This window comes from Zophobas morio, unplaced genomic scaffold, assembly GCF_036711695.1.
Source record: "Zophobas morio isolate AGI-343-1 ecotype UQ-CSIRO unplaced genomic scaffold, CSIRO_AGI_Zmor_V1 ptg000054l, whole genome shotgun sequence".
In the NCBI taxonomy this organism is placed as follows: Eukaryota; Metazoa; Arthropoda; class Insecta; order Coleoptera; family Tenebrionidae; genus Zophobas; species Zophobas morio.
The window spans coordinates 3,929,768-3,944,668 of NW_026972159.1; the positions used below are offsets into that span (position 1 = coordinate 3,929,768).

Here is a 14,901-nt window from a genome sequence, read left to right on the forward strand (position 1 = left end):
TTAAAACACGGTAAAATATGTCATTTAGAGAGCAGAATTGCCAACCTAAGTGTTAAAATTGTGTCCAACTCTTATCTCCTTTTTTGTCGGCTGTTGAAGTTCGAATTAAAATTGTTTGGAACACGAGAAAGCATTCAGGTAGGCTGTAAACTAAAAGATGGAAATTTCCGCTGTTTATTTTTCTCCAAAGCTCCCAGCTTGAAATTCCTGAAGAATCAACAAAAATATGCCAGTTTTAAAAATACCCAGTTATGCCACTTTCCGAAGAACAAAGCAACATTTTATCTTAACAACAGCACATGTCGCTTTCGCTCCTATCACACAAATATTTAGCCAAACAAATAATTTAATTACTTTTTTATCAGTGTCTATAGCACCCGGCCTACGTCAGTCCTAAAATACGTGCAGTAACAGCACTTTAATCATCCCAACCCAAGAAACAGCAAAACAATAAACATTTCTCCTTTGCCGAACTAATTTGTGTCCGAAATAAAAGCAAGTTGTTGCCAAGTTCTGTTATTAAAAGACCGAAGGTATACGACTTAGCACCAGATGATCCGTCTATTTTAATCAAACCACAAAACTTAATTAATGCACAACTTCGGTGACATCATCCGCGATTTCGTCGACAATGACATTGACTCCGGCCGCCCAATAAACTTATTTTCGCGAAATAAAATAAAATAAATCCCAGAAAAATAAATATTATGCCATCGCAGCACGACGCTCGTAAAAGTCTGTTTTTGATTTTTTTTTAGAAATTATTTCTTACGGTCCGAGGTTAGCCATTAGGTGTAGTCATAAAACGGATTTTTATACTTTTATTTTTTACAACGGCGATACTTAACATTTCAAAATCACACAACGTACGACATTTGCCAAAGATTCCTAACTGGTTTGAGTCGGCTGGTTCCTGTTCGTCATTTTTTCCAAGTGGAGAAAAACAGTTTTATGTTTCGTGGTGTTTGGCACACTGCTCGAAAATATACAGACTTACAAATATTATTGTTACAAGGACATACATTTGTCATGCATTTTTATGGTTATAAATAATTGTTCTACGGCGGCGGGGAGAGGGCACTTCGGGTATTGGGTGCACCTGCACGATTTGACAGTTTTGGTTTGATGTGTAGGGCAGAAGCGCCCTCTGTGGCCACTTATAGGTCTAAGTAGACAACTTGGGACGCTGCGATGGCCCCACAGAAGGCTAGAGCGCTGGCCACACTGACCACAGCCGTTGTGGTTCCCACGGTGTTGACAATGTAACCCATGCCCATGGACAAGATGAACTGGGCAAGGAAGACCATGCTGGACACTATGGCGACGTCAGTGCCCAGACCTCGGATTTGTGGGGTGATTTTTCCTCCACTTTCTCCAGTTTTTTCAAACTAAAAAAAATATTAGAGGTTATCTGGTAGTATTGTGGGGAATTACCGTTCCGTGGGCATGGTAGTGGGCAATGAGAAGGTACGGCATGGTAAAGAGAGTAGAATACATGACTCCAGCCGTCCAGCTGAATAAAATTACCCCGACTTTGTGCTTTGTGACAGCCATTAGGAACATTCCAGTAGAGTAGATAAGGAGGCCACCAACGTAGACCCTTTTGGCCCTTTTTGACAATAAATGATTAAGGTTTTGTAGTTTTCTTACCCTTTATTTATCGTTTTTTTACTTACCCAAAGGTTTTGATAAGTTTTTCAATAACCATAGAATAGCAAGCACACGACAGAGAATACATAGACATCCCCCAGCACCCAAATCTGACTCCCGTTTCATACAATTCCCGATCAGGATTACCTTCAGTTTCCTAAAAACTACCCTTTAGGGACACTACTATGACGTTTCTTACCACAACCGTTGGATTCCCGCCAAAAACTGCCTCCCCCACAAAATCGGTAAAATACAAAGAGTAGCAAACGTGCGCCATCCAGCAAAAGAGATTAGTCAAACACAAAATTTTGAGCGACTTTGGCATATAAACAATACTCTTCAAATAAATCCCCAACGAGGCATGCGGCGAAGGCACAATACTCTTCCTTGGTTTGGGTTTAACATCATCATTGATCGAAACGTAGCGATTGTCCTCCTCCTAGAACCCAAAAATCAAAACCCGGGAAAAATCTTGTCAACCCAACCTGTGATTCCTCCATCTCCAAACTCCCGTAATTCTGCTCATTTTGGGTATCGAGGTTTTCCTCTTCGTTTGGTTCATCCAGACTACTCCTCAACTCGACCAAATCCAGAGGCATTTCTTTGAAACTGGTGATAGTGTAAGATACACACACCATGAAGATGAGGGTTGTTAGAGTGAAAACTGCTCGTACGTGTCCACCAAGAAAGGTCCCTGGGGAGATTTTTGTTAATTGTGTTTGATGAGAAGGTTGTCGGGGTACCTATGGGGGTGACGTCCCAGTTGATTCCCCCTAAAGCGTAGCCCAGGAAGCCTCCAAGTCCTGCCATTACGGTGAACGTGCTCAGGCCTCTGGCGTGGTCCTCTGTAAATGTGGTTTTAAGTGTGTGGGGGAGTATTTGGGGGTGAATTACCAGAAATGGTGACGTCCAGGAGGTATGCTCTTGCGGGGCTTTGGCAGGCGTCGGCGTCGAAGTCTAGGAGGACGGTTCCTAGGACTGTGAAGAGGATTCCCCAAGGGTGGGAGTTGTTGTAGGGTGGGGTTTCGATGGAGGTTTGGTTTTGGGAGGGGTGGAGGAGGCTTGGGCGGTGGTAGGGGTAGGTGATGTTGGGGGGCTTGGAGTCGCCGGCTAGGTAGCCTAGGATTTCGCCGTTTGGAACTAGGAGAAGTCCTAAAAAATAATGGTTCGAGTGGGTTTTAGGTTTTCTTCATCTAGTTATGTTAAAAAATGTATCTTTGTTAATTTCGATCTCCAGAACTTTCTTAAGGCATCATTTCTTTTCTAAATGCTCCTACATTTCCATAATCGTCAAAATGAAATCTTGAAAGCGAATATTTTCAAAACAAGTTGTAGTATTGACTTTGGATTATTTTTCCTAATAGATAGATCATTTTTACCCAAGCACGATTTTTTTCATAATTTTTGACAACTCAGTTTTTCCAGAATTACACAAAATTTTGTTTTGAACACAAATACCTGCAACGATTGTTTTGTCATTTTTCATTTTCGTTTGCAATTTCGGTTCAGAACGGCCAACACCTTATGTTTTTTTATTCAGCGCGTCGAAATTTATTTTCCAGATTTTTTTGAGGATTTTTAGCCAAAATTCAAATTTTCGATACCTCAATATTTGTAATTTTTGACTATTTTCTGAGCACAGTCGAAAATTTCCAAAAAATTTATTTTCGTTATTTTTGATCTCCAGAAGTTTCTTACGTCATCATTTCTCTTGTAATTGCTCCTATATTTCCGAAAACACCAAAATTAATTGTGACAAATTTTGAGATCGTTTAAAAATTGGAACTTGAAACCGAATATTTCAAAAATCAGTGTTGTCGTATCGACTTTGCATTATTTTTCCTGATAGATAGATAATTTTTGCCCAAGCACGATTTTTTTCATAATTTTTGACAACTCAGTTTTTCCAGAATTACACAAAATTTTGTTCTTAACACAAATACCTACGATTGTTTTTTCATTTTTCATTTTCGTTTGCAATTTCGGTTCAGAACGGTCAACACCTTATGTTTTTTTATTCAGCGCGTCGAAATCTATTTTCCAGATTTTTTCGAAGATTTTTAGTCAAAATTTAAATTTTCGATACCTCAATATCTAGAATTTTTGACTATTTTCTGAGCACCATCGAAAATTTCCCAAAAATTTATTTTCGTTATTTTTGATCTCGAGAAGTTTCTTCATCATTTCTTTTGTAATTGCTCCCATATTTCCGAAAACACCAAAATAAATTGTGACAAATTTTGAGATCCTTTAAAAATTGGAACTTAAAACCGAATATTTCGAAAATCAGTGTTGTCGTATCGACTTTGGATTATTTTTCCTGATAGATAGATACTTTTTGCCCAAGCACGATTTTTTTCATAATTTTTGACAACTCAGTTTTTCCAGAATTACACAAAATTTTGTTCTTAACACAAATACCTGCAACGATTGTTTTTTCATTTTTCATTTTCGTTTGCAATTTCGGTTCAGAACGGTCAACACCTTATGTTTTTTTATTCAGCGCGTCGAAATCTATTTTCCAGATTTTTTTGAGGATTTTTAGCCAAAATTAAAATTTTCGATACCTCAATATTTGTAATTTTTGACTATTTTCTAGACACCGTCGAAAATTCCCAAAAAAATTATGTTCGTTATTTTCAGTCTCCAGAAGTTTCTTACGGCATATTTTTTTTTGTAATTGTCCCCATATTTCCGGAAACACCAAAATGAATTGTGACAAATTTTTGAGATCTTTTAAAAATTGGAACTTGAAAGCGAATATTTTGAAAACGAGTTGTCATATTCACTTTGGATTATTTTCTCTGATAGATAGATAATAATTTTTGCCCAAGCACGATTTTTTTCATAATTTTTCACTGCTCAGTTTTTCCAAAATTACACAAAATATGTTCTTAACAAAAATATCTACAACGATTGTTCTTTCATTTTTCATTTTCTCTTACAATCTCGGTCCAGGACCATCAACACATCATGTTTTTTATTCAGCTCGTCGAAATCTATCTTCTAGATTTTTTTGAGGATTTTTAGTCAACTTCGCCAAAAACTCAAATTTTCATAATTTTCGACTGCTCAGTTTTTCCAGAATTACACAAAATATGTCCTTAACGAAAATATCCACAACGATTGTTCTTTCTCAATCTCGGGTCCAGGATGATCAACAGCTTATGTTTTTTATTCAGCTCGTCAAAATCTATCTTCCAGAATGACATATCCTTTTTTACCGAGGTATCTTGACAAGACTATGAAAATTGCTATATTTCAATTAGCGATTTTAGAAAAATGGTAGGAATTTTCGATGAAACGACGGCGAAAATGACTTCTGGATATCGAAATCTACAAGATAATGTTTTGGCTAATTTTCGAAAATAAATAGTTGAAAAGTGGTCGAATATGTCAAAAGTGCCAAAATCAGTCTTATCTTATCAAATACTAGCCCCGCCCACCCACCCTTTATTTTCTTACAAGGTATGTCATTTGCCAAAATCAGTCTTATCTTAGCAAGTACTAGCCCCACCCACCCACCCGTTGTTTTCTTATAGAATGTGATTTGCCAAAATCTGTCTTATCTTACCTAGTACTGGGTAAGATAAGACTGATTTTGGTAAATTACTTATACTCTAAGAAAACAGAGGGTGGGTGGGCGGGGCTAGTGCTTGGTAAGATAAGACTGATTTTGGCAAATGACATACCCTGTATGAAAACAGAGGGCGGGTGGGTGGGGCTAGTACTTGATACTAGCTAAAACTGATTGTGGTAATATATCCTCTAAGAAAATAAACGATGGGTGGGCGGTATTTATGATTATTATTATTATTATTATTATTATAAAAATTCGGTAGGAAAAGTTAAACTTAGCCCCACCCACCCACCCATTCTTTCATTTCTTCCTTCTGAAATAAGAACTAAATTAAAAGTAATCACTGGAATGAAGAGAGGGCGGGTAGGTGGGGCTATTGCTTGCCTATAAAAGACTAGGAAAAAGTTAAACTTAGCTCCGCCCACAAACTTCGTCACCATTTCATTGATTCATTTTATCTAGCATGAATGAAAGGTGGATCTCATACTGAACAGAAATAAAATCATTAGACTGAAAATAGAAGGGTAGGCGGGGATAGTATTTGCTAAGATAGGACTGATTTTGATAAATGATTTACTTTCGAAGAAAGTAAAGGGTGGGTGGGCGGGGCTAATACTTGTTAAGATGAGTGATTGTGGTGAATGACATACCCTCTAAGAAAATAAAGGGTGGGAGCTAAAACTTTGCTAAAATAAGACTAGACAATATTAAGAGTTTTCACTGGAATGAAGAGAGGGTGGGTGGGCGGGGCTACTGCTTGTTCATAAAACTAGAAAAAAGCTAAAAAGTTAAACTTAGCCTGGGAATCTAAAATTTCTGGTCGAAATTTCATAAGAAATTCAAAATACACTAAAAAAAATTTGACCGTTCTCCAATGACCATCGAAAATTTCAAAAAAATTATGTTTCCTAATTTCAACATGTAGAAGTTTCCTACGGCATTATTTTTTCTTTAGTGCTACCATTTTCCCAGAGCAAATTCGCCAAAAGTTCAAATTTTCGGGTTATTCAAAATTTTTGACCATTCTCCGAAAAATCCCCAAAAAGTTATGTTTTTCGATTCAGCTTCTCGAAATCTATATTCCAGATTTTGTTGTGGTTTTTTGGGCAAATTCGCCAAAAGTTCAAATTTTCGGGTTATTCAAAATTTTTGACCATTCTCCGAAAAATCCCAAAAAATTTACGTTTCTTAATTTCAACATGTACAAGTTTCCTACGGCATCACTTTTTCTCTAACTGCTACCATTTTCTCAGAATCACTGAATAGAAATGTGATAAATTTTGAGATTGTTCGAGAATTTGAATTTGAAAGCGAATATTTCCAAAACCAGTTGTCGTATCGACTCTTAATTATTTTTCCCAGTAGGTGGATCTTGTTTGCGCAAGTATGATTTTTTTTTATAATTTTTGAGCTCCAACTTTTCCCAGAATTGCGCTAAATATAGGTATCCCTTAGTAAAAATGCAACGATTGTTCAGGAATTTTTGATATTCACCTCCAGTTTTGGTCCGGGCTTTCAACATGTTATGTTTTTCGATTCAGCTTCTCGAAATCTATATTCCAGATTTTGTTGTGGTTTTTTGGGCAAATTCGCCAAAAGTTCAAATTTTCGTATTATTCGAAATTTTTGACCAATCTCCGAAAAATCCCAAAAAATTTACGTTTCTTAATTTCAACATGTAGAAGTTTCCTACGGCATCACTTTTTCTCTAACTGCTCCCATTTTCTCAGAATCACTGAATAGAAATGTGATAAATTTTGAGATTGTTCGAGAATTTGAATTTGAAAGCGAATATTTCCAAAACCAGTTGTCGTATCGACTCTTAATTATTTTTCCCAGTAGGTGGATCTTGTTTGCGGAAGTATGATTTTTTTTATAATTTTTGAGCTCCCACTTTTTCCAAAATTGCGCTAAATATAGGTGTCACCTAGTAAAAATGCAACGATTGTTCAGGAATTTTTGATATTGACCTCCAATTTTGGTCCGGGATTTCTACATGTTATGTTTTTCGATTCAGCTTCTCGAAATCTATATTCCAGATTTTGTTGTGGTTTTTTGGGCAAATTCGCCAAAAGTTCAAATTTTCCTATTATTCGAAATTTTTGACCAATCTCCGAAAAATCCCAAAAAATTTACGTTTCTTAATTTCAACATGTAGAAGTTTCCTACGGCATCACTTTTTCTCTAACTGCTACCATTTTGTCAGAATCACTGAATAGAAATGTGATAAATTTTGAGATTGTTCGACAATTTGAATTTGAAAGCGAATATCTCGAAAATCAGTTGTCGTATCGACTTTGGATTATTTTTCCCAATAGGTGGATCTTGTTTGCGCAAGTATGATTTTTTTCATAATTTTTGAGGTCCCACTTTTTCCAGAATTGCGCTAAATATAGGTATCCCTTAGTGAAAATGCAACGATTGTTCAGGAATTTTTGATATTCACCTCCAATTTTGATCCGGAATATCAACATGTTATGTTTTTCGATTCAGCTTCTCGAAATCTATATTCCAGATTTTGTTGTGGTTTGTGGACAAATTCGCCAAAAGTTCAAATTTTCGGGTTATTCGAAATTTTTGACCATTCTCCGAAAAATCCCAAAAAATTTACGTTTCTTAATTTCAACATGTAGAAGTTTCCTCATCATTTTTTCTCTAACTGCTCCCATTTTCTCAGAATCACTGAATAGAAATGTGATAAATTTTGAGATTGTTCGGAAATTTAAATTTGAAAACAAATATTTCGAAAACCAGTTGTGGTATCGACTTTTTTTTACAGAATTGCGCTAAATATAGGTCTCACTTAATAAAAATGCAACGATTGCTCAGGAATTTTTGATATTTGCCGTCAGTTTTGACTTGAGATCTTCAAGTTTATTGTGATTTTAGGCAACTTCGCCAAAAGCTCCAGTTTTCCTGAATCTTCCAAATAATATATGTCAAATTTGACTCCGGATATTTCCAAAACTAGTTATAGTATCGACTTTGTCCGTACAAAGTGGGTTAAATTTAGCAAATCACGTCAAGATGGCGTCACAGATAATTTAACTTTTTTTTTTATAATCTACTACATTAAGATTATCAGGAAAATTCTGTTCGATCCCCATTAAAATGTAAAATCCGCATATTCAAGCGATTACTCACCGATCAGGACTCCCACAGACATAATAAATATAAACGGCCTCCTCCTCCCGAATCCCGAATGGCAGCGATCGCTCAAAGATCCCAGGATCGGAGTGAGAAAAAATCCAATAAGCGGTGACAGAGCCCAGACTAAAGTCATATGTTTGTGTTCGACGCCAATTTTCAATAAAGTAGGCGATACAAAAGCAGTTTCCGCAGAATATGAGAACTCGATGCCCATTACAGCTGCTGAAATGCGAATCAATTCCGGCCGAGTTTTCCGTCTGGAGACAAAATTAGCCATTTACGAGCCAAACTAATCATAAATCCGGTTATATTCACCTATAAATATGCGAGTAATCTTCGTAAACGACCCCCGAAGAGTCGTCCTTCCTGCAGAAAAACCTGCTCTTCAGGATTTCCGCCAAGTTCCCGTCCTTCCAGGCGCTCCAGCGCTCCTTCAGTCCGTCTCTCGTGGCGTGCCAGCGCCCCAGGAACCCCTCGTACTCGTGCAACTTCTCACTGGCCATCTCACTTCACAGCTTCCGGGACATTTTTCGAAAAATTTCAGCGTCTTTGGTCCAACCACTTGCTGGATTCACCCTTTGAGGGCGGCTCGACGCGACTGCATTTCAGCGGTCCGTCGTATTGTCTTGCGCGTTCCGGGACTTTCTAACAAGGCAGTAAATCCGAATCGGCCCATAATTAAATTTAAATTGGAAAATTTACATGCAGACGCTACTCCTGCAAGTGTTTCAGCAGGAGAATGCCTTTTTTCCGGTGGAATTTTTCAGCGTTTTTGCGCTTCGGAAGCCCCGCGCAGGAATTGAATTACACTCAATTAGTTCCTGTTTTTGTTGTGGAAATATGAATGCCGTTCATAATGAACTCGCAAACATGTTTTATGCTCGGCCTGAAACCATCTCAATCCACCGGCTTTTCACTTGTCACACTCAGCAAAGTTTAATTGGCTTAAAGTTGCACGGCTTCTTTGCCCCAGATGCTCCTGTAACCAGCTGATAAAGCTAAGTCTGGAATAATTGACTGCTTCGTCATTAAATTGTGATTTAGTGTAATTGATAGAGGAGTGATGGATGGGCTATAAAAGAGGCTTACTGGATGAAACAGGAAATAATAAAGTGGATTGAATGTGCAACAATTGATTGGAGATTTATTAGCGATTTTTTGCGCGAGGGTTGATTGGTCAAAAGGCGAGGTCACGTGCTGGTACGCTGTTACTAATGGAAAGGTTTACAAAGTTCAAAGAAATGTGGACACAAATTATCAACAAATGTCCATATTTTTCACTTGTTGTTTGAGTAACATTAGTTGTGATGATGCAACTGCTTTATAGAAGATATTTTCCCATTTTTCTATATTTGTATAATATATAATACAAATGTAAGGTTTCATTTTTTTTCAATTTACAACTAGGCTTTTATTTCGATAATAATTGGAACTTGTGTGTTGTACTATTTAAGATATTTTAAACTCAATAGTGTTAATTATTTATTTTTATTATTTTTCAATTTTATGTCGTAAAGCTGAACATAAAGACAGTGTTTTTTTAATCGTTTAACTGATACTGTTACAAGTTGAAGGATATTTCTACTTTTTTAAATTCTTTTTACTTAATTATTTTTTATAATTAATAATATATTTGATTATTTTATAACTGTGTTAGTTTTATAAATCTAAAAAATTGTGTAGACACAGTTAACTTGACTCCATTTTTGATATACACTTATTGTCTGGCTGAATAAATTACCGTAAAGTGTTTTTTACAATATACAGAGTGTCCCAACTGTATGGAGGCAGTGTTGTCCTTTTAATTTAAAAAAAGACGATTTTTTAACTCAAAAATGATTTCTTTTTATATTCGCCTCTCCAAATTAAACGAATCTAGTAACCGGTCTGAAAATTTGCTCACGAGACAAGAAAACTTTGAATAATCGAATGCTTCAAACCGTTATGTTCCGTTAAATTTAAAAAAAAGTTGTTTGGTTAACTTGTGAACTTCAAGAAATCGAAAGAACTGTGGGTCCTTTTTCCGTTTTGGAGTTGTCCCGTTAAATCTGAAAAAAGGTTGCTTCTTTCAATTAAGAACGTACGGAAGAATCCAAAATATTCTTAGAGGATTTTCTAGAATCCTCTAGAATCTCAAAAAAGCCAACAAAATTCCAAGAGAATTCGAGAGAATCCGAGAGCAACGTGAACAATTCGAAAGAATAAGAGAGAATCCAAAATATTCTGAGAGGATACGAATTGGGGAGAACAGAAAAGAATCTGGATGAAGTCGAAAGAATACGAGGGAATACAATAAATCCCAGAGAATCCAAAAAAAAAACTACAAAATCAAAATGAATTCAAGAAAACCCTAAAGAGTCCGAAAGAATATGAGAAAATTCCGGCAAAATCCCAGATAATACGAAAAGATCCAAAAGAATTGGGAAAAATATGACAGAATACGAAAAATTCGAGGAAATCCTAAGCAAATTCGAAAGAATTCAGGAGAGACCTGAAGAATACGAGCGAATCAAAATGTTCTGCGAGAATCCTGAAGAAACTAAACAAATTTGAGAGGATCCAAAGGAATTCAGGAGAATAGAAAAAATTCTAGAGAAAAATGTGAGATAATTTGGAAAAAAACTGAGGAAATACGAAGAAATCTGAGAAAGTCCGGAAAAAATCCCAGAAGATACGAAAATAATTCTAGAAAATCCGAAAGAATCCGAAAAATCCGAGAGAATTCCAAAAATTGGGAGAATATAGTTTGTCGAGTAACCCTCAATACTTTTGGAAATTCATTAAGGATAAAAATAAATGCGATGGTATTCCAGAGGAAATGGTTTTTAATGAAGTACGTGCAAAAGGTGGAAATGCAATTTCCAACTTATTCGCTCAGTTTTTTTCTTCTGTATATGAAAAGAACAATAGGAATTTCAACCTTAATTTTGTTCCGGATATGGAAGTAAATGATTATGGTTTAAAGGTGTCTATTGCTGAGGTGTTCGAGCATATTTCCCAAATAAAATCTTCCTCCAATTATGGTCCAGATGGGATTCCAAGCATTCTCTTAAAAAACTGTGTCTTCACAGTTTCTTTTCCATTGATTTTGTTATTTCAATCGTCTCTAAATGAATGTAAATTTCCTAAAGTTTGGAAAAACAGTTATATTATCCCTATCTTTAAAACTGGTGAACGGAATAGAACTGATAATTATAGAGGAGTGTGTAACCAATCTGTTATTGCAAAGATTTTTGACCTCATAGTGTCTAAACAATTGCAGTGTATGTCGTCCTGCATAATTTCTGAAAAACAACATGGTTTCGTTAAAAATAGATCAACTCTGTCGAACTTAATTGAATACTATTCCTTTCTTAATGATGCTTTTGCCAATAAACTTCAAGTTGATGCTGCATATACCGACTTCTCTAAAGCCTTCGATAAAGTAAATCATAAGTTGCTACTTTTTAAGTTATCCAAATATGGTTTTAATAACAACACTATAAAGTGGTTAGCGTCATTCTTAAGTGATAGGCAGCAACAGGTGAGAATTGGGAACCACTTATCTACTCCCTTTTCTGTAACATCGGGGGTCCCACAAGGTTCACACTGTGGTCCTATTTTGTTCTTGTTATTTATTAATGACATAACATCTTGCTTTCACAATTCGAATTTTTTATTATATGCTGACGATTTAAAGCTATTTAAATCTGTTCAGTCTATGACTGAAGCAATGGAATTGCAAGATGACCTTAATAGATTACATGCATGGTCTTTGAGCAATTTACTACCTCTAAATCTCAAGAAGTGTTATGTGATCTCTTTCCTCAACTCTAAATCATTGGTAACTTTTAATTATCAGTTAGATAGATCTGTCATAGCTCGTGTGAAAGAAATCAAGGATTTAGGCGTTATTTTTGATTCATTTCTTACATTTAAGCAACATTATTATCATATTTATAATAAATCAATTAGAATGTTAGGCTTCATTTGGCGTCATTGTTGTGATTTATCTCAGTGGTCCATTAAATTGTTGTACATTTCATTTGTGCGTTCTCATCTTGAATATTGTTCCCCAGTATGGAATCCATATTATAGAGTTGACTGTGATCTACTAGAAAGAGTTCAAAAGAAGTTTCTTCGTTTGATTGAATTTAAACTTAATCGTACTCATCATCAGGGTGATTACACTTGGATTTGTAGTTATCTCAATATAAACTCTTTAGAGGATAGGCGTTGTATGTCGGATATTTGCTTTCTCCATGGTCTCATAAATGGTAACATTGACAATTCCTTATTGTTAAGTAAGTTAACGTTTTTAATTCCTGCAGCCAATAGTCGTATTACGCGTAGTTCAGTGACGTTCAGAATTTCTGCATCTAGTACCAACAAAACTAAGAATCATCCTATCTTAAGAATGATGGAGACAGCAAATCATCTAAATAAATATAACGATTTCGTATTATTCAACAGTGGTAAACACGAGTTTAAAAGAAAACTAAAGCGATTATTTCCGACACAATTTTTAGTTTAGAATTCTATTATTTTTTCTTACTTATGTCTTCTGATTTTAGGCATGATAAACAGTGTAATATGAATGTATATATATTTTTTTTTATCTGTTCTCATTTCTATTGCTTATTATTCTTATTGTTAAGATGAATTAATTAAGCAGTTTAAGTTTGTATACTTGTATATTTATTTTATGTACTATTATTGTAATTGGAGTTATCCGTCAATAAAATAATAATAATAATAATAATAAGAATACGAAAAATTCGAAGGAATCGAATCGAGACAGTCCTGAAGAATACGAGCGAATCCAACGAAAAAAATATGAGGGAGTTCAAGGGAATTCGGAAAAATAGAAGAGAATCGTACGGAAGAATCCGAAAAAATCCGTGGAAATACAAAGAAAGCCGAGAAAGTCCGGAAAAGTTCGAAAAGATACGAAAATAATATTAGAAAATCCGGAAAATGCGTGAAAATACGAAAACAATCTGAGAGGATTCCAAAGAATGTGATAGAATCCAAGGGAATTCGGGAGAACACAAGAGAATGTGGAAGAATCCGAGGGAATACGAAAAAATCCCACAGAGTCCGAAAAAACATCCGAGAGAATCAAAGTGAATTCGAGAGAACCGCAAAGAACCCGAAAGAATATGAGAGAAAGAATTCGGAAAAAATACCACAGATTACGAAAAAATTCTAGAGAGTTTTTAAAAATCCGAAAAAATACGAGAATATGAAGAAATTCGAGAGAATCCGAGAGAAACCTGAAGAACACTGAGAATCTAAAATATTCTTAGAATCTGCGAGAATCCCGAAGAATTCGAAAGGATATATCAAGAAAAATACGAAGGAAATCGGAAAAGTCCGAGAAAATAAAATATGTAAAAAATCCGGACTTTTTAAGATTACAAAAATTTCCGAAGAATACGTGAGAATACTAAAACAGTCCCAGAGGATTCGAAATAATTATGTAATCAGAATCCAAGAAATTTAAGAGAATTCGGAAGAATTTGAAAAAATCCGAGTGGATCCGGGAGCATCTGAAAATAATTCGAAAGAATCCGACAGAGTTCGAAAGAATCCGGAAGAATACAAGGGAACACGATAGAATTCGAGAGACCAAAATTGAATTCGAAAGAATTCCAGAGAATCCGGAAGAATATGAGAGAATTTGGGAACAAATCCGAGGAAATACAAGAAAATCTGAGACAACCAAAATGAATTCGAGAGAATACGAAATAATTAATTTGAAAGAATAATATGAGAGAATTTGGAAAAATTACTACAGAATAGGAAAAAAATTGCGACAACCCGAAAAAATCCGAAAAAATACAAGAGAATACGACAAAATTCAATCGAATAAGAAAAATCCAAGATACTTAAAGTGAATTGAGAGAATCCCAGAGAATTCGAAAGAATATGAGAGAATTCGGAAAAAAAACGAGAAAATCCGAAAAAATATGAGAGAATACTAAAGAATCAAAAATATTCTTAGAGGATTTGCGAAAATCCGGAAGAATCCGAAAGAATACGAAAGGAATCTAAACAATAAGGGAGAATTCGACCAATTTCTAAGAAGTGCCGAGAGAATCCGGAAGAAATCGAAAGAATATGAGAGGATCCAAAGGAATGCGGAAAAATAAAAGAGAATCCGAAAGAATACGAGAGAATACGAAAAAAAAAATTAGAGAACAAAACTGGCTTCAGGAGGATCTTAGAGAAACCGAAAGAATATGAGAGAATTCGAAAAAAAAATTGACAAAATACGAAAAAATTCAGTAGAATACGAAAAACTCCGAGAAAATGAAAGCGAATTTGAGAGAATTCCAGAGAATTCGAAAGAATATGTGACAATTCGTCAAAAATTCCAGATAGTACAAAAAAAATCCGAAATTAATACAAAAAATCTGAAAGAATTCGAAATAATACTTTGAGAATCCAAAAAACTCGAAGGAATCCCAAGCAAATTCGAAAGAGAGAGAAAGCTGAAGAATACCAGCGAAAACAAAATGTTTTTAGAGGATCCGAGA

General features: G+C 35.3%; 2 protein-coding genes across 4 annotated transcripts in view; one reads left to right on the plus strand and one right to left on the minus strand.

Moving 5' to 3' along the window:
• Positions 1–14,901, plus strand: part of LOC135142830 (synaptic vesicle glycoprotein 2B-like) — a 45,522-nt gene that overhangs the window by 7,367 nt on the left and 23,254 nt on the right. The gene's annotated exons all lie outside the window — the stretch shown is intronic.
• LOC135142903 (proton-associated sugar transporter A) lies at positions 806–8,926 on the minus strand. The gene is made up of 9 exons (XM_064074710.1): positions 8,696–8,926; positions 8,375–8,637; positions 2,545–2,802; positions 2,394–2,495; positions 2,136–2,344; positions 1,856–2,089; positions 1,677–1,807; positions 1,435–1,609; positions 806–1,388 (listed from the first exon to the last, which is right to left on the minus strand). The coding sequence occupies exons 1-9, from the start codon at positions 8,881–8,883 to the stop codon at positions 1,158–1,160; spliced, it is 1,791 nt and encodes a 596-aa protein (XP_063930780.1). The 5' UTR covers positions 8,884–8,926; the 3' UTR covers positions 806–1,157.